Source organism: Sceloporus undulatus, chromosome 4 (assembly GCF_019175285.1).
Source record: "Sceloporus undulatus isolate JIND9_A2432 ecotype Alabama chromosome 4, SceUnd_v1.1, whole genome shotgun sequence".
NCBI lineage: Eukaryota > Metazoa > Chordata > Lepidosauria > Squamata > Phrynosomatidae > Sceloporus > Sceloporus undulatus.
In genome coordinates this window covers 184,148,213-184,167,543 of record NC_056525.1, presented here as the reverse complement: position 1 = coordinate 184,167,543, position 19,331 = coordinate 184,148,213, and the positions used below count along the sequence as shown (strand labels likewise).

The following is a 19,331-nucleotide window of genomic DNA, read 5'->3' as shown; positions in this document are numbered from 1 at the left end:
ATACATGAACAGAACTGAACAAAAGGCTATCAAAGGGTGAACACAGTTACAAACACATTATTTTCCGTTGCTTCTGGATGTATATCTACCTGCTAGATTATGTTCCATACATGTATTGAAAGCAAAAAATAAAATAAAATAAAATAAAAATGCTGTTTCCTTTCTCCTTCCTTATCCTTGTTACTTGAATTAATGTTTTAGGGCTACCTGCAGTACAGGAAAGGTTTGAAATATGTCCCACCTGGAGGAAAGTTTGCAGAGTAGACACAAAGCAAATGCAGAGTTGTTTGCATCAGTGAGTCATCCATTAAAAGCCATGGCCATAGAGAATGCAAAACAAAAACAAGGTGAGTTCCAAGGGCTGCTGCCTGTCAAACAAAAAGAATACAGAGCAATATAGAAACTCTTTTTGGATCATCAGCCAGATATACTTTAAACTGTTTACACATTTAAAATATATTTTCATATTTATGAAAATAGTTCATAAAACCTAAAAATTTAATGGCTTCCAAACAACACTTGCAATTAGTGACAAAAATGTTGTCTAGGCTTGTGATGGTGGTGGGAGGGGGGGCATTTTCCAGCTCAGTGCCTTTAAAGGATGCTAGTTTGAGGTGGGATTAGACGCTTGCCATGCTTGGATCACAGACCATCAGTAACAAAACATAAAGAGAACCAATTCAGATGTGAAGAAACAAAAGGGGGACCAAAGCCCTTGCATCCAATGAAACAGATCCCTTCTCCCAGAGTCATATTTTAAAGCTGTTTACAGTTTCATTCTGTGATTTCCTCTGGATATAAAAAAGGGAGAACAGTTCCTGATATAGTTCCACCAGGCACTGCTTCCACAGAGATTGTGAGAGGGGCCTCTACTCTTTCAGATGAATTTTATAAATGTCTTGTCTCTTACTTTACAGGCTTCATTTCGAAAGAAGCAATTTCTTAGGAGCTGCATGATGAGTTTTAATTCTTTGCTGAGGTTATCATCCTAGTGAAACAAAAAAAAGTTGCAGTATCAACATTCGAATAGACTCTACCTTGTCTGACACATATAGGACTTTTCACTTCTAGACTTATTTTACCACACTCCAATTGCATCTGGCCACCTAGCTTTACAAGATGTTGACGTTCTAAATGCCTACTAAGAGAAGAACTATTGGATTTCAAGGCCCAACGAACACAGAGAGGTATTTCGGTTCTATCAGGCATAAAGGAATAGGAATATAATACAGAATCCATACTGGCTTCTAGGTTTTTAATCACAGTAAATCTATTGGTGGACAATTAGAGGGTTTCCTTTCAAAAGAGCAGTGAGAATGTAGAGGTGAGGTGATTAAATGGATGGGAAAAGCAGTATCAGTTTTGCACAAGACTTGACAGGAGTCACCCCCTTGCTTTCCATACAACTATGCAAGTACAGGTTAGCTTGAAACCTTTTTGCATTTACTTTAAAGAGTTTTACATTTGAATTCTAAATAATATCTGTTGTGGAAAGCATTTGACTATTCCATACAACTGGATTTCATCATTCCCTCTGTAGCACTCTAATATTGATTTATTATAATACATTCTGGATAAAAACTGTGCAATGATATAAACAAATCATTTTACTTGCTTTCATATGAATGTTTATGGGCTATGTATAAATCATTTTGATGCTTTAAAGACTAGATTGAAACAGATCAGGTCATAGATAGAAAAACTGGGACAGGGGGAGGCAGCAGTTTTACCTAAGTATCCTAGGCCTGTTACAGACAGCCAAAATAAAGCTGCTTCGAGTCACAGTGGAGGTATGGTGTGTCACGGAGCATGTGTCCGAAAGATCGGCCAGAAGTCGCGCCAAAGGCAAGCATCCAGCCCGGAGCTTGGCTTTGGTGTGGCTTCTGAACTCTTAGGACGCATGCATCAGTGAAACACCATACCTCCACTGTGACTCAAAGCAGCTTTATTTTGGCTGTCTGTAACAGGCCCTAGAATGGTTAGCTATAGCAGAGAGTCATACACTCTGTTTGTATTTATCTACATATTTGTTATGATTACTCAGCGAATGTGCTTTTTCAAAAAACAGGTAATCAATTGGAGGGAAGGACCAGTTAGAATGACTAGATTTATAATAAAGAAACTGAAATTAAAGGGCTTTATGTGCTGCTCCCAACAAATGGCCTGTTCTCTGACTTTATGCCATAATGGGACTTACTTCTGAGTAAACATGCACAATAGTGCATACTGTAATCCTACTATGAGCTAATCAGTTTAGAGAAAACCATACTTTTTATTGCATTTTGGAGTTTGCTTACTTTTTTTCTTTGGACTGCTTTTCCAGGCCTCAAGGAATCTAGGTTCAGTTGTGCATGAATGTGTTTCATCTGTTCCAAGCAAGTTTCTACAAGGTTAGCTATGATGAAAAATACTCTCTATTAACAAATCTGCTCGCAGACATCAGATTTATCCAATAAATTCAGAGGCAAGTATGTCAAACCAGCCCTGATAAAGAGAGAAACTTCTATTCCAACTAGTGACAAGTGATAAACTAGATCTATTTGGTATGTTTTTATTATCCATTCAGCTACTTTACCTTAATTATGTTTGAATATGAGATCGGTTAGTCTTTATCGTTATATGTAAAAACCTGGTTGGTTAATGCAGATTAAACATGACTGGACAACTGAAAAGAAACATGGAAATTCTGAGTGTTCAGCACTCTTTTGAAACTGATATCCTCCAGATATTGCAGGGTAGCTCCCATCACCCCAATAAAAATAACTGAAAGTCAGAGTTTTTAGTAGTCTAAAACACCTGAAGGGTACCCAATTGGGTAGGATGATTTTACAGTATCATGAAGGAAAGCATTCTTGACTGCCAGAGAGGTGTCCTGAACAAGAGTGTAAGAATACATAGTCTTCCCTCCAGATTTGCAGAGGGCCCTCACAAATCTGAAAAATTCGTAAATAATGGGGGGACTAGTGCACTTGCCCATTTCCCTTCCAAAGCCTCAAACAGCTCTAGCAAGCTGTTTGAGGCACTGGAAGGGCAGGGAAGCGTGCACCGCTTCCTTCTTCAGTCCCAAGGTTTGAGAAAGTCTGGGGACCTCTTTCAAACCTTGGGAGTGAAGGAAGGAGGGTGCACTGACCGCTTCCTCCTTCAGTCTCCCAAGACTTCAGGAAGCTCTATTATTCCTGAGTCCCTAGCTGTGTGCACGCACTCTCCTGGTTGTTCCTTCCTTCCTCAGCTTTTCCCTCACTCACAGGGGAAAAGCCTGGGAGGGACAGAGAGGGAGTACACACACACACACACACACACACACACACACACACACAACTAGGGACTTGTGAATAATCGAATCCGTGAATCCCAAAGCTGCAAAGCCGGAGGGACGACGGTACTTGGTTTATACTGTAGAGGAACATTCATTTTCTTCTGCAGTGGGCAGAAAAGTACCATCATTATTCTTGCTCAAATGTGAGGGTGAAACTGTCAAGTATTCACAGAAATGTCCGTGCAACTCTGGGTCAAACTGAAGCAATATATATCTTAAGCCTTGATGTGGTTTTGACTTCTTTAGAAGTGATCAGAATCAGTAGGCCATATTTTGACAGTTATCTTGCTCTGAGTGCATGAGTTTTAAATATCTCAGGATGTGTAATGCTGTTATGATGCTGACAACTATTATTTTTGTGTTTGTTACACAAGAAAGACCACTTGATTTAAAATACATTGTTGTAAAATGACAGCAGCTCACCTTCCAAAGCACATTTCTGGGCAGTTTTACTGACAGCCAAAAGGGGAAGCAAAGTACTTGCAGCAACTCGGCTCAACACATCTTCAAAGGATTTTCCTTCATAGCTCTACAAATAATGCCACATAAGTCACTATACAGTCAAATAAAACATGTACAGTGGAAACTACTTTCCATACCACTCTTCTGCACTTTTCATTTTTGTAAGCATCCGATCATTCCCTACTATATTTATTAATTCAGCTATAGTTTGATTTAACATTAGGCACTAATATGAGCAGACGTAATTATGATGGCATACATATTATTGGAATAGTTAGTGTGAATGACACGTAGTCTCAGCCATACGGAAAGAAGTGGGGATGGAATTGCTTGTTAGAAGAGCACCACCAACTCCCACCTCCACTCTGCATTTTGAACAGAAACTGAAAGCCAAACAATGGATTCTGCCAGATCAGATAAGACCAGAAGCCCCCTTTCCTCTCTTGTACATCCCTAAGCAACCCCTTCCTGGCATATCATTCCTGGGGACTCCATATCTTGTCTAGGTGTTCTAAAGTCCTTGAACCATCATTGATCAAATTCAACCCCTCTTATCTCCCAAACTTCAAAACAAACTATATATACATACAATCATGCTTTTTAATGAAACAGCCCTCTTTTTTATAATGTGTAAGAAACTGAAAGAGGAATGAATTGACAGCTCGACAGGATAGTGTGCAACTGGTGAAGAAGTAAATAAACAAGGTGGCACTGGAGCATCCCATAAATTGACAATTTTCATCTTCTATGTTTTTACAACAAAATCAGCATTACAAAACAACAGAACCCAACTACAATTTGAGGATCAGAAGAGAACTGTGTAAGATGACAACTGTGTGAGATGAGAAATAGTCAAAGACAACTGAGTACTTCTGAAACGTACATTGCTAGATTTAGTATCCATAAATAGCATTTGGCTAAATGACTAATGCCTAATCTCTGTGTGATACTCTGCCCCAAGACCAATCCAAGAACAGACCACTGAATAATTATAGGTGTCATTCCGAATAGCATCTGGTGGCTTGCCATCTTGACAATCAGCACTCTAAGAAAATAGAACTTTCTCTCCCAAAAGCATTTAATTCCCAAATGGTAACTTTGGGCAAAATCTCTACAAGCCTAGATCAGCATGAATCTTCTGCTATTAGCTGAGATCCATCTTTTCTGTACTTCTAAATTGGTCATCTAGTGGTCATAATATCTGCCATCTGTGAATATATTTCTCATCCTTTGTGTGTTAAAAGAGAAAATTGATAAATAAAGGAACACACATGTGCTGTTTCTGATTTGCAATTTTGCATATAATAAATGTGGCACTTCTTACCTCTCCCCCATTTCAGTTGGTGATCAGATTCTAAGACATTGGCCTACAGCTGGCACATCTCATTTCCTCCTCCATATCTGTAAATTAATCCAATTTTGCCCAAAAGAGAGTACAAGAATAGATTCCTTCCACTCTAGCTGATATCTCTTTTCATTCCTACTGGTAACTTATCATCACCTTTTCACTGGCTATCATCTTATTGTCATGACGCCTATCAATTCTTCAATTTAGACATTTTCAAACTATTTTTGCCCATAGTAGCAAAAGCTCAGTCCCTCTTTTGCTCCCCTTTGTTTTACATACTCAGTTCTGATATCTGCATCTACTGTGATACTACAATAATTATAACTTCTTTTCCTGAAATTATATGCCTTTTTAAAAATAGCAAGTGAATTCAGCTGCCAATAGTATCATGGACCTCTTTCAGGAATGTTCTTTCACAGAGAAATACAGTTATTACCAAATTGTCAAAGAACCTGTCAGTATGACAGGCTATATTTTCATTCCCTCCTCAAATCTCCTTTTCCATCTCTAGCTTTTCTACCTCTTCTGCCACTCAATGACTTTGGTTGATCTGCTTAGATGGTACACCTAGTAGACTAGCCACTATTTTCTAGGCCGCTAAAGAAAACAGTAACATCAGATTTCAATTTTAAAGCCCACAAACTTAGAAAATAAGAGCAGAGGGAAAAAATGTAATGTTCCTTTCAGGTACCATAATCATACAATGGAAAAAGATTGTGTTTTGCATTGACAAAACCAGAAGGCACAGCCAGTTCTAGCATCCTTATGTTTGTGTGCAATCTGCCTGTTTTGAATTGCTTGATATTTCACCTATTAGTATTGCCTTTCTTATTCTCCCTTAATTTATCTAATGTGATTTCCCTGTTACAATGGGTTGGCTGGGATACAATAGAAACTACAGCAATCAGTGAAAACAAGCTTTGGGGTCATTCCTACTTCTTCACCATGGCTATAAGAGTTTGGGAAGTCTGTTTCTATTTCAGGTAGTCTAAATGATGGAAATGGTAATTAAACTTAATTTATAGTTTTAAAGGTTTTAAGAAGATGGCCTGCTTCAGGCTACCATAATTTAAGTTAACAACAGCCTGTCCTGATTCATACGCTAAATCTATTTCCAATCTACAATAGAAAAGTAAAATTCCAGTCTCATCATGGCCAAGCTGGAGGACAGCACATTAATCCAAGGTGCTTAGATTTAATGTAAACTATGACATAATATTACTCTATATCCTTATTCAGACAATGTCTTTTCTGTCAGCCAGTTATGTTCTCTCTTTCCTAGGAGTTAAAGTGATTTGTATGGACCTGGATTCATTAATTCTATGTACAGTAATTCTGATGCATGTACATGGATATACAAATAGCTCACTGATCTCTACATGTCATATACAAGTTCACTGTTTTTGTAGGTGACCAATATGTGCTGGTTCAATACATGCAGTCTGTATACCATAAGCAAAGTCTTTCCTGAAAGTAAGACAACATGAGTCAGATCCATAATTCTTTGTTTGTACTGAATGTTTGCTAAGTTCTCTTCTCTCTTTACTTGAGTCTTCCACCAACTCCTTTTTAAATAAAGAAATCTGTTCAATTTTTTCTTGATTTGAGACTTTACCCATGCCTTTTTTGTCCACTGCTTTCCAGCATGAGGTTATGTTGACCAAGTAGGCTTAACATCAGTATAATATCGTATTACCAATTTAATCTTTGAGCCACCAGATGAGATGCCCTCAAAGGTGTAATCTGCACTGTAGAAACACTAGTTTGACATTGCTTTAACTGCCATGGCTCAGTGCTATGGAATTCTGGGACGTGTAGTTTTGAGATAGTTAGCCTTGTCTGTCAGAGACTTCTTGTGCCACAACAAATTACAAATACCAGGAGTCCACAGCATTGAGCCATGGCAGTTAAAGCAAACTGCATTATTTTTGCAGTGCAGATTAGACCTCAGGGATCTCTTCTCTTTCTTCTTATCAGACTTGAAATCCTATCCCTCCTTTACTTTCCTTCAGTTTTAATTTGTAATACTTATTTTGATACAAGTTGGGAAATGTAGTGACTTAATCTGGGGAAAAGTCACAATATTAATTTAAAAACCAAATAAATAATCTTGCAACAATTACCTACATCCTCTATTATTAGTTACTACTGGTGCTTCTGCTGCTTCTGCTGCTGCTACTACTACTACAATATCCCAGCTTCTTCCCAGTCTGGATTCAGTGAGGCTTACAACAATTAAGACAAACACAACTAAAAATTTACCCCATACAAAAATTAATAATGTAATTAAACTATCAATAAAATTAAAACCAATTATAAACACAGCCTTTAAAAACTGCCCGACAGCATGAACAGGGCCTGATGCCACATGGGACAGACTCATGGTTATCAGGGCAGACATGAAGTCCTCAATCCTGACAGGCCATTCTCAGCACAGATATGGTTCTCTCAGGTCTACAAGCTGAGATGACTCCAATACCAACCCCAAGATCACACCGACTAGTTCAAGAAGGAAGACTGTTGAGCAGCGGAAGCTGTAATCTGTCATAGCTGCTTTGATAGCCTTGGCTGAAGAGTGGGGTATAAATAAATAAATAAATAATAGTCATCCAGATTCGAGTACACATACATGAACCTAGAAAACTGTGGGATAGGGCACCTAGTCAAGGGGACAGAATCCTAATAAACAACAGCAATCCCTCCCACCCCATCTGCTGCACAGAAAACCCCACTGGACAAAGCTGAGCGAGAGTAACCCCCTCCAGTCAGCATGCTCATCCAAGATCAAATTGTCAATGGTGTTCTTTACCCACTCACCAACCTGGTATTCCAATCAAAGTTTAAAATATACAATTCAAGTAGTAGGAAATAAATACTGTATATACTCATGTATAGATCCAGATTTTTTACTCAAAAAATTGATTTAAAAAAGGATCTATCCTCAGGCCAGTTAACTCTTATTTAAAAAGGAACTATCCCCTGGTGAAAGGTAAGATGTAATCTGCCCTGGAAGCACTGATCCTCCTTTATTCTCTCATCCATCCAGCCTTTAGTGTGACCACAAACAGTTATGCCTGCTGGAATTGTGTAAGTTCTTTGGCACTGTTTTCCTTTGCTTCATCCTTTAGATCTTTTGTCATATGCCCCTAGGTTTTACCTTTGACTTATCCATGGGTCTTATCAAAATCCATAATTTTGGCCCCAAAACCTGCCTTTGACTTATACACGAGGTCGACTTGTAGTTGAGTATATGCTGTAAGCAACAAAGTACCTAGATGCATTCCCTGTTAAATGAATTGATCTAGACCTGAAGCTAAAATAGCTATTCCCATTTAAATAATCTGTTAGATATCTTCTCTTCTAATATAATTAAGATCATCATTAGACTGACACTGGCTCACGCTGAACAGATCATTGTAAGGAGGCTACATCAGCATTTAAACTGAAATGAAGGGATGTGTACATATTAACAGAGGGGGAAATCAGAAGAACAGGCTTGAGGCCATAGCAGATGAATGCAACATCTTAACTGAAACTCACTTATCTTTTGACTTACATTTAGTCCTAGATATAAGTTGGGTGATATATTTTTCAATCCTGTAGTTGCATGCCAAAAGTAATACTTTTTTCATTGCCATTACCTTCAGAAGAACCCAAGGCAAAAATGAAAATTGTAAAAGAAATTATAAAAAGCCTAATGTTTTGGAGAGAGAGGAAAAACCCACACAACGATGGATAACTAATCTCGTAAAACAACACGAGAGAACTAAAGCTCAAGTGAAGTCAAAGTTTTTTGTGGGTTTTTCGGGTTATGTGGCCATGTTCTAGCAGAGTTTCTTCCTGATGTTTAACCAGCATCTGTGGCTGGCATCTTCAGAGAATGTTTGCCTGGAAAGGACTTGGCTATATATACTGTGTGATCTGGAAAGGTAGGAGTGATTTACATGTGTATTATTGGTTGCTAATGGCAGTCCTCAGGGTGTGAGGGTCTGCACAAGAGGACTAATGTCTGCTTGCTTAGTGCTTACTGTCTGCTGGGAAACCCCTGACCCTAGGAGATTTCTCATTTGCATTTGTCTTTATCTTGCTATCTTTCAGGACTGGTAGCCAAACCTTGTTTACTTTAAGGGATTCCTCTTTCCTGTTGAAATTGTCCAGGTGTTTGTGGATTTCAATGGCTTCCCTGTGCATCCTGACATGGTAGTGGTTGGCATGGTCCAGAATTTCAGTGTTTTCAAACAGTATTTTATGCCCAGGATGGTTTGTGGCATGTTCTTCTACTACTGATTTTTCTGGCTGGCCCAGTCTGTAGTGTCTCTCATGTTCCTTGATTCTTGTTTGCACACTAATAGAAGAGACCCATCAGAAGATACTTAACATAAGGTTTCTGAAATTGGAAGCCAGCCCTGCCTTCCACCATCCATTCCAGCCTCTTTTGTCTTCCTTCAAGAGTACACATAACCTCTGTGGATCAATTTCATTCCTTCCATGTTTTCAACTTCTATAATCGAGCTATCATTTCTTTATTTGTCTTCTACCCAAGATAAGACGATTAAGCAGCACACAAGTAGGCTGTAATTTTCTTAAACCTATTCAAAAGGTTGTTGTATATTACTTGGGCTACAACTTTCATCTTTACTCAAAATTATTTCTGAACAATGAAAAATATAAAATTAAATTAAGTGAGCAGTTTTATATCCATCTCAAATTGTAGTAGATATTACAGTGCATTTTTATTTATATTTTATTTCCTTTATATCTTGCCTTTCTCTCAATATGGGACATGAAAGCAGTGACACAAAGAATAATAATTTAACACTGAAAACTAGTATATTGAAATCTTAGGGTAAGTTTTTACCTGAATTATCAGTTCACAGAGTTTCATTACTGATAACTGGCTTTTCACATCGTCATCCAAAAGAAAAGCCATGGTTGGGTGGTAGGATGCATCCTCTTTATTGCACAGCTCTCTCATTCCTTCTTCAGAAAAGAGAATGGCAAGGAATTGTAAGCAGGCTACATACAGGTCAGGGTGTGTGGCTGCCAGACATACACTTTCACAAATTGTATCTAGAAGATCAAAGAAACACAAAAAATACACAAATGATATGTAATGAATAGAATAGTAATACATTAGTTTAAAAAGTACATGCAAGGTAGTAGAGATCTTCTGAAACAGGGTAGGATATTATTTGAAATAAACAAATACATAGATTAATTAACACTTGGACTATAATTTATATTTCAAATTAGGCTTTATCTGCAAATTAAGGGGCTAAATAGGCCGCCCCTAAGGGGCAGCCTGCAGCTGCCTCTTTCTTCACCAGATTGGGGGCACGGTAACTACACGCCACAGCCCTGATCTGGCCTTTCAGCGGTGAAAAAAGGAACTGCAAAAAACAGCTCCTTTTTGTGCCACAGAAAGGGCACCATAGCTTCACCTGGATGCAGTGCCAAAGGAGCACTGTGATGCCACCTGCCCTGCAGTTGGGTGCACAGCATGACAGTGGCATCAGGGCAGCGTCAGGGCATGCGTCGTGTGGACGCCACATCCCTACTCTGCCCTGAGATGGCGTTTATTGCCAGTTTGTCGAAGCTGTAAGTTATGGAGTCTGACATAGTCTGCTAGTAACCTGAACAATTTCTTCAGAGACCTAATGGGCATTTTCTTAAAGGATATTGTGACACTCCTGTGCCCCACTCAAGTCCTGCCCCACCATTTGCGAACAACTGTCTTAGATCAAAGTAACACAAATTTAAATTCTTACAATCTGTCAAGAAATCAGTCAAATTATAAAGAATTTATTTGTATTGTTTCACCCATCATTTAGCTAATGTCCTCACAAGCAGGTTTCTTATATTCATTCTTTTTAAAAGTAACATTCCAAACACTAGAAAGGGTAACAGCTCAAGACCTATATATTGTAAAGCACAGATGATAGTGGGGGCCTGCACCTCCATGACATCACACCAGCCTACCCTGACAGAGTTTGGTTACTGCCCTCAACACCTGAGTACAGTTGGCCCTCTGTATTCACAGATTCCTTATCCAGAAATTCAACCATCCACAGCTAGAATTTTTTAAAAACATATAATTTCCAGAAAGCAACCCTTGATTTTGCCATTTTATATAAGAGGCACCAGTTTACTACACAACTGTATTTAATGGGACTTGTGCATCCATGGATTTGGTATCCACAGAAGGTCCTGAAGCCAAAACCCAGTGGGCCAACTGTACTGAATAGAACTGCTTGTATGAGCAGTGGCTTTTTTTTTTTAAAAAGTACCCTCTTGCAGACATCCATGCATCATTCTGTTCCCCATACATTTGCCCCATGTGTGAACAAACAAGTTAGTAATGTTTTAGTATTCTGTAATTGTTTATGAGTTCCTATCTTAGACTTAAGGAGAAAAACTTAAGAGATTAAGACAGCAGTCAACAGGGGCATGCTCAGAATGGGCTTGTCACTCTTCCATTCCTAAGAGTGACTCTAACTCTATCTCAGAATAAAAAACCTGATGTGTTTTGGCCTGTCTTAAGCCCTCCCTTCAGGGGTTATTTAGAATCAAACTTCAGACATTTCTGGGCCAGGAACTCTCAAATTATTTACTGAAACCATTTGATGGGCAGTAAATGTTTTGAGACTTCCTGGTCCAGATATTTCTTAAGTTTGATTCAATATAGCCCCCTGAAAAAGGGCTTACAATTACAGACAAGCTGAAACGTGTCAGGCTTTTTACTAATAAAACAACCATCTTTGAACATCTTGAGAGGTGTCTCCAATTTTTCTATGGATTTCATTGGATGCTTCCCAGTTTCTGCTTCCTTTCTAGCTCCTGCCTGTCATTCATAAGACAATGTGCCACAATTATGGACAACTAGACACAGATAACAGACCTCCTGTATCTCAAACATCTATGTAGAACAATTTCAGCAGATGCAACTTTTTTTTCATCCTTGCAGAACCAGCTGTACCTACAAGAAATCCCACTTTCAATTACTAAAAGTTACATTAGGTCCTTATAGCATTTAAGGAAAAAGAATACAGATGGCAGTGGTCACTTGGTCAGTCAGGAGCATGTGATATCATAATAAAACAAAACACAACAACCAAACACCTGATTGTCCATTTAGCAACTGAGAGTTAATTTTGATGAACTTTGGGAAAGGTGTTAGAAAAATACGTCACACTGTACAATAAAATAGCACAATGATGCTAGCAGCTACACTCATTTATGCTTGTTTTTGTAGACCCTGCAAATATTAAGGCATTCAAAATGAGATGTTACCTATTACAGAAGTCCAGTGTTTTGCAAGCGCTGCAGCCACAAATGGTAGAGAGGTATGGCCACATTTTCTTAACAGTATAGCCAAAAAGCTGAATAGGTCTTTCCAAGTTTGGTGAACTGCTGCTGATAGCTCAGAGTCTGCCAATTAAAATGAACAATTAATAATAATAATAATAATAATAATAATAATTTCTTTCCTGCCTCTCCTCAAGACAGAGTACAGCATGTTAAAATACAAAACATAATTAAAAACCCATAAACCTACAGCTAAAATACAATACTATAAATGTAGATAAATGTAGTCATATGGCTTGAAGTTAATGAAAAAGTGTATATAGCAAAATAAAGTTATTCTCAGTAGCATATTTTGTAAGCCTACTAAGATAGGCAGGTGACTACTGTTATAAGCTAGCATTTTAAATTTAATTTTGAACGCTACATTAAAGAAGAACAAACTGATAATATCTGCCATTAATAAGTGTCCTTTTACTCATAATATGCTTAAATTTAGAAGAACTTTGGTCCTTCATGTGAATGGATTAGAACTTCTCTCAAAAGATTTTAGAGAAAGAAGCTGTAATTTTAGAGAACTGAGTGGGCTTCAGAGGTGTAGAAAACACTGTAAGCCCTAAATTTCAAAGCAACTGCAGCTACACACATCTATGAAATATCCAGGCATGAATAGACTTTCAATGTAATTCTCTAACATATCTACTCATAAGTAAGTTCAAGATAGTTCAACTGGTTTTAGTTTCAACTAGGTGGACACAGGATTACAACCTTAGAGTCTTGGTGCTACAGAAGCATCTGAAGGGAGAAACCATTGACCTTCCAGATGTTGATGAGCCGCTAGTCTCATCATGCCTCACTACTGAGGAGACAGGCTAAGCGCTCATGGAAATTGGAATTCAACACCCTGGAATTTAAGATTTCAGGTCTCCTTGCCATGCTCAAGACCATTTAGCTAAATGTAAAATGGATTTTATTTTAGAAAAAAATGACTATTCACACAAGATTTTTAAACCATCTATACACCACCTAACCCCACAGGTTCTGAGCATATCAACAATGCTATTGCAGTCCAATGGCATCAAATCTGATATACCTTTTTACTGAATGTTTAGATAAAATGCAAAACTGTTGTATTAAAGAAATGGGAGGATTAATAATAGAAACCTCGGGCTTATTCTCAAAATAGAGAATGTTATCTATCATACTACGTGAATCATATTATACTGAACCTCAATTAGCATAATATGTTTGATATTTTAGGGGAATTTCTAACACAAGCATGTGGCAGAGGCATCTCATTTTTGCTGCCAGAAGAAGATGGACAGCTTCTGCACCCAGGCACACGCATGCAATGGCAGTGGCATCTTTATTGATTAGTTCCAGAGAACAACAAGGGCCTAGTCAATGCTGGCAGCAATATAGGCAGAATGGAAAAATTCAGATGTTACTTTCTGAAATCTAGCAACCAGTTTTGTGTTCGAAGCCTTAGGAAACTTACTCTTTACATCACATAGTTACCTAAGCCATCCTTAGAGTGAAGGGAAAGAACTACAAAGGTATTCTCCAAGAGAGGCATCAGTAACTCATCTTGCATCACAAGACAAGTATCTATCAACAAACATGATTGCAGGAGTTGAGACAAGGATGAAATAAACTGCAGTAGAGACAAAATCTGTTTAAACACACAAAATGATTTGGTTCAGATACTTCAATTTCTACAGTCTATCATTTTAGACAGTAGTACATTATTGTGTTATACATTCATAGTCTCCTTTTCCACTGTGAATAGTGCATAAGATAGCTCAAAGCACTAAAAATAAGCTGAACAATGAAACTATCACTAAAAACAAATCAGGCATTAAAACAACTAAAATCAATCATCAATAAATGTCAATACAGTATAAAAGCCAATTTGATTTAATGTGCCTGCACATACTTCCAAATAATAGTTGCATTTTGTTTTAATATATTCAGTGAGCCATCTTGGGTTTCTTATTGGAAGAAAAGTGGAATACAAATAAAATAAATAAATAATTTTAAAAAGGTTATTATTATTATTATTATTAACGTTTATTTAGAAAGCGCTGTAAATTTACACAGTGCTGTACATACTGTAACTCTGGGCAGTACATCTTACAGTCTGGGAGCAACACAGGAGAATGTCTGTCAAGCAGGCACAACCAGATACAGTTTAATTCAAACATATTACTCCCACAAAAAAAATTAAAAAGCAAAATAAATAGATCAACCTACAGGGAAGAGACAGTTCAGAATTATAAACAATCTGTCCAATGTATTCCCTACTAAAAAGGAACTGCTCTTCCTCTAGTTAGTAGGTGACAATTCTTTCTCTGGAATAGGTGTGTGTGTGTATGCATATATGCGTGCACATGCGTGCATATGCCTTCAAGTTACCGGTTGACTTATGGTAGCCCAATGAATTTTATAGGGTTTTCTTAGGCAAGGACTACTCAGAGGTCGTTTTGCTAGTTCCTGCCTCTGAAATATAGCCTACAGCACCTGGTATTTGTTGATACTCTCCCATTCAGGTACTTACCAGGGCAGACTCTGCTTAGTTTCCAAGATCAGATGTGACCTGGTCTAACTTGTAGATTAATGAAGTGTGCAGAAGTGTTTTTAGTGAAGTGCTTGTTATATTTTTAAATGATTTTATGCCGTTGTAAATTATTATTTGATATGATAACTAATATAATTGTTTTCATGTTTGTTCTGGGCTCTGCAACTGGGGAAAAGCCGGGATATAAAATAAATAAACAAATAAAAAACCCTAACAAACTGTTCTTCTACTGCAGCCCCATGCCAAGTTATTAAAAATATGGGGATTAATTTTGTGGCAAATGAGGCCATGATTACACTGCTAGTTTCAAACTGTTTTGGGTCCCAAATTGGGAGAAAGGTGGGATACAAATTACATATAAACATTGTATATGGGGGGGGGGAGCAAAACAGACAGCCCAAAAGGAGCAGCTTGCGGGCACTTCAGGAGCGTGGCGTGCAGATGATGCACACAACAGATGTGGCCTGAAGACACTGGCAAAAGGAGTGGGGAAAATCGCTACTTGCTGGTGGCTTCTTTGGGACCACTCCAAGCAGCCTGTCTCTTTTTCCCCAGAGAGAGAGAGAGAGAGAGTGAGAGGGAGGAAAGAAGAGAATAAAGTAAACTATAGGATGGACATTCAGGCTGTAATGGTATGCAGTACACAGACACTTGAACAAGAAAACCAGTAAACTGACATCTTTGTAAAGATGTACAATGTTGGATTATGATGAATAGAAAGTCATTTGTCATTTGTCCAGAGGCAGTGCAATATTTTGAATTTCTGCTACAGAGGACATTCTTAGCATCAGGCACCTCCCTCTTGTACAACGCATTACCACGAAATGTGTGTAAACTGAACATGACAAAAAAAAAAAAAACCAACAACAATAAACCCAACAACAAACAATCCACAGGACTGTTGATCTGGATATGCATTCAGATGGTTACATGTGCACAGCATCACCTTAGCATTACACTTCATTTTCTTTTCTTTTCTAAAGCAGTAGCTTTTTCTTACTGTCCAAATTTCTCACATGAGAAACCACACCCTTTTTACAATTCTCAAAAAAGAGCCTATGCTGTAGTTTTGGTAATAGACTTCTCAAATAACTTGAAACAGTAGAATGACAAATCATTCAATCAACTTGAAAAAACAAACATTTCCCACTACTATTTATTTATTTATGGTATTTATACCCTGCCCTTCAGCCCTAAAGGCTATCATCCTATATGCAAGAAATTGTTCGAGCAGAATGGAATAAAGACCAAACATGCACCAACTAACCTGAATTTTTGCATATTCCTCATGAGATGGCTGAGGCAAAGGTGCCTTCATTTCCAAGATACATCTCTCAATCAAACCTGCATTTACAAGACTAATACAAAATAGAGGCAGTTATGTTAGGGAAGTAGATATAAATTTGAACATTGAACGTCAACATGTAGCCAATGTTGTTTGTATGTTTCAAGAATTCTAAAAGAAAGTGTTTGCATACTCAAAATTTAGCTGATTTATATTTTTGTCTTTGCTTTGGGGTTGTTCAGTGCCTCTGTCCTAACACCATGTAGGTCGTATAACATGGGTGTGTCCACATGAACATGGCAGAGCAATCATGAAAAGAACCCATTGATACAATTTCTCTGCCCCAAAAATAACAGAAGAAGGGGCATAAAATAAATTTTATGAAAAGAATATCTTTTGGGCATTCTTTATCTGGAGACCACAGGTTATATCATCCATATGGGTGAGGGGAGAGGAAAACACCTTTCTTTCGTCCTGTGAAGGTCTTGGGCACACACTCAGATGACTGGATGCATAGTTAGGTCTGTTATAGATCCAATCCTTCCCCACTCCTGTTTTCCAGAAATGTATTTTAATAATCCTCACCTTGGCAATACCTTTCGATGGTGGTGGGACTGTGTGCTCCTATGAGGCAAGAGGCTATGCTGATGGTAGCACTGCTACTAGTAGGTCATCAGGCAAGCCAGACTACTGTGCCAAGCAGCTACTGGGCAGCAATCTGTGGGGTGGGGTAGGAGACTGATACAGGTGCCGGATTTATCAGAGACAACAGTAGTGACACTTTAGCTGACTTTGTCAGTACTATGCATTGAGGAGGTACCGGTAAACTACTCCTAAATGCCTTTGACCATGAAACCCTATGATGAGGCAATCAAAAATGAAAAAAAGAAATAGTGTCAGAAGATGGAACTTTCATGTTGGAAGGCATACAAGAATTAATGGGGAACAGCTTTGGTTAAAGACACAGCTGGGCCAAGCTGAAACAACGTTCAGATGTTTATGAGGTGAAAGGAAAGTCTGATTCTGCACAACATATATAATAGGAAGATGGAATGTGAGAAGCTTGAATTGGGAAATCCAGAAATTAATTTATAAAAATAAATGGAAAGTATAAGCATTGCAATACTTGGGTGAGCGAGCTAGAGTGGACAGGAATAGGACATTTTCAGTCCAATTACACATTTTAGCATAGGAAATGAAAATCTAAGAAGAAATGGAGTGGCATTAATAATGATGAAAGATGTAACAAAATCAGTCAAGGGATACAATGCGAAGTGTAATCAAATAATCCCAGTAATAGTTCAGGGGAAAACCTATCAATATAACTATAATCCAAGTTTATGCTCCATTTACAAAGTCCAGGAGGAATTGATCACACAACAAAAAGGTCATGTTGATAGTAATAGGCAATTGGAATGAGAAAGAAGGAAGCAGAACACAATCAGATTTATAGGATAACTTGGCTTAGGAGCAGGAAATAAGATGAGGGCTTATTAAAATTTGTGAGGCCAACAATGAGTTCATTGCCAACATATTCTTCAAGCAACCAAACAGACAACTATATATACATTCATCAGCTGGTGGCCAACACAAAAATCAAATAGACTACATAATTGGAAACAGAAGACGGATATATTCTATTCTCTCTGCAAGAACAAGATTATGGGCAGTTGTTGTATATACAGTGAGCTTTCTGTGTGTCTCCATGTCATAGGGTTTTCTTGGCAAGTTTCTTCAGAGGGGATTTTATATTGTCATCTGCTGGGTCTGAAAAAATGTGACTTGCCCAAGGTCACCCACTGGGTTTTTAAACTCTAGCGGGAATTTGAAGTCTGGTCTCCAGACTTCTGATATCAAAATTAGTATAATGCTAAAGGAGTATACTAAATTGTCGTGCCAAAATACAACTTAAAAACATCCCTGTAGAATTCAGTTAGCAAGGGGGTCAGGCAAGGCTGCATTTTATCACTCTATTTAATTTATACACAGAACATACCATAAAGAGGAAGGAAGAATGAAAACTGGAGGCAAGAACATTCTTCCCTCACAAGCAAGAGCCATCACTTCTTTAACCAGCTTCAAAACTGAGTTGAAAACCATCCTGTTCAGAGTAGCCTTCCCAGGCATTGCATAATTGTCACTTGCTATTTGGTGTTCTTTTGTTGTCTGTTTATCAAACCATTTCCTGTACTGCTATGTACTGTATATGCATTATCCTACTTGAGAGTATGTATTTTCCCTGGAAAATGATTAACCATCCATTATGAAGCCAAGCCCTCCCTCCAGTCCATCTGCCTTGGTCCAGGCCTTGGAGGTAGAGAGGAACTGCTGGACCTCTTACCCTTTCCCTCCACCACTCCCTTCTCCTTCTGTGTCATGTCTTTTTAGATTGTAAGCCCGAGGGCAGGGATCCGTCTAACTAAAAAGATTGCATGTACAGCGCTGTGTAAATTTACAGTGCTTCATAAATAAAGGTTAATAATAATAATAATAATAATAATAATAATAACAACATCAACAATTTAAGATATGCAGATAATACCATACTACTAACAGAAAATAGCAAAGATTTGGGTTGACTATTGAGGAAAGTCAAGGAAAGAGTAAAAAGGAGAGCTACAGTTGAACATTAAGAAAACAGAAATAATGATCACAAATGATTTGTATAATTTTAAAGTAGATGATAACGATATTGAAACAGTTAAAGATTTTCCACGTCTTAGCTCAATCATATATCAAAATGGAGACTGTAGTCAAGAAATTAGGAGAAGACTAGAACCTGGAAAGGCAACTATGGAGACAGAGAAGAACCTTAATGGAATCAGGATTATTCATTTGATCCTATTCCCAATTTCTATGTATGGTTGTGAATACTGGACAGTGAAAAAAGCTGACAGGAAGAAGATCAACTCATTTGAAACGTGGTACTGTAAGTGACTTCCACAGATACCATGGACTGCCAAAATGACCAATAAATTAATTCAAGTGACTTTTTGCTAAATAATAAAATGACCAAACTGAGGCTATTGTACTTTGGCCA

The 19,331-nt window shown here is 38.0% G+C and overlaps 1 protein-coding gene across 4 annotated transcripts in view; it reads right to left on the bottom strand.

The window, feature by feature from the left end:
- RTTN (rotatin) overlaps positions 1-19,331 on the bottom strand; it is a 109,605-nt gene that overhangs the window by 17,600 nt on the left and 72,674 nt on the right. For all 4 annotated transcript variants that reach the window (XM_042463499.1, XM_042463501.1, XM_042463500.1 and 1 more), the window contains exons 37-44: positions 16,274-16,364; positions 13,947-14,100; positions 12,417-12,554; positions 9,985-10,196; positions 3,740-3,845; positions 2,298-2,395; positions 911-988; positions 242-368 (exon numbers count right to left, since the gene is read on the bottom strand). In XM_042463499.1, the coding sequence (XP_042319433.1) occupies positions 242-368; positions 911-988; positions 2,298-2,395; positions 3,740-3,845; positions 9,985-10,196; positions 12,417-12,554; positions 13,947-14,100; positions 16,274-16,364 (1,004 nt within the window). The remainder of the gene's footprint in view (positions 1-241; positions 369-910; positions 989-2,297; positions 2,396-3,739; positions 3,846-9,984; positions 10,197-12,416; positions 12,555-13,946; positions 14,101-16,273; positions 16,365-19,331) is intronic.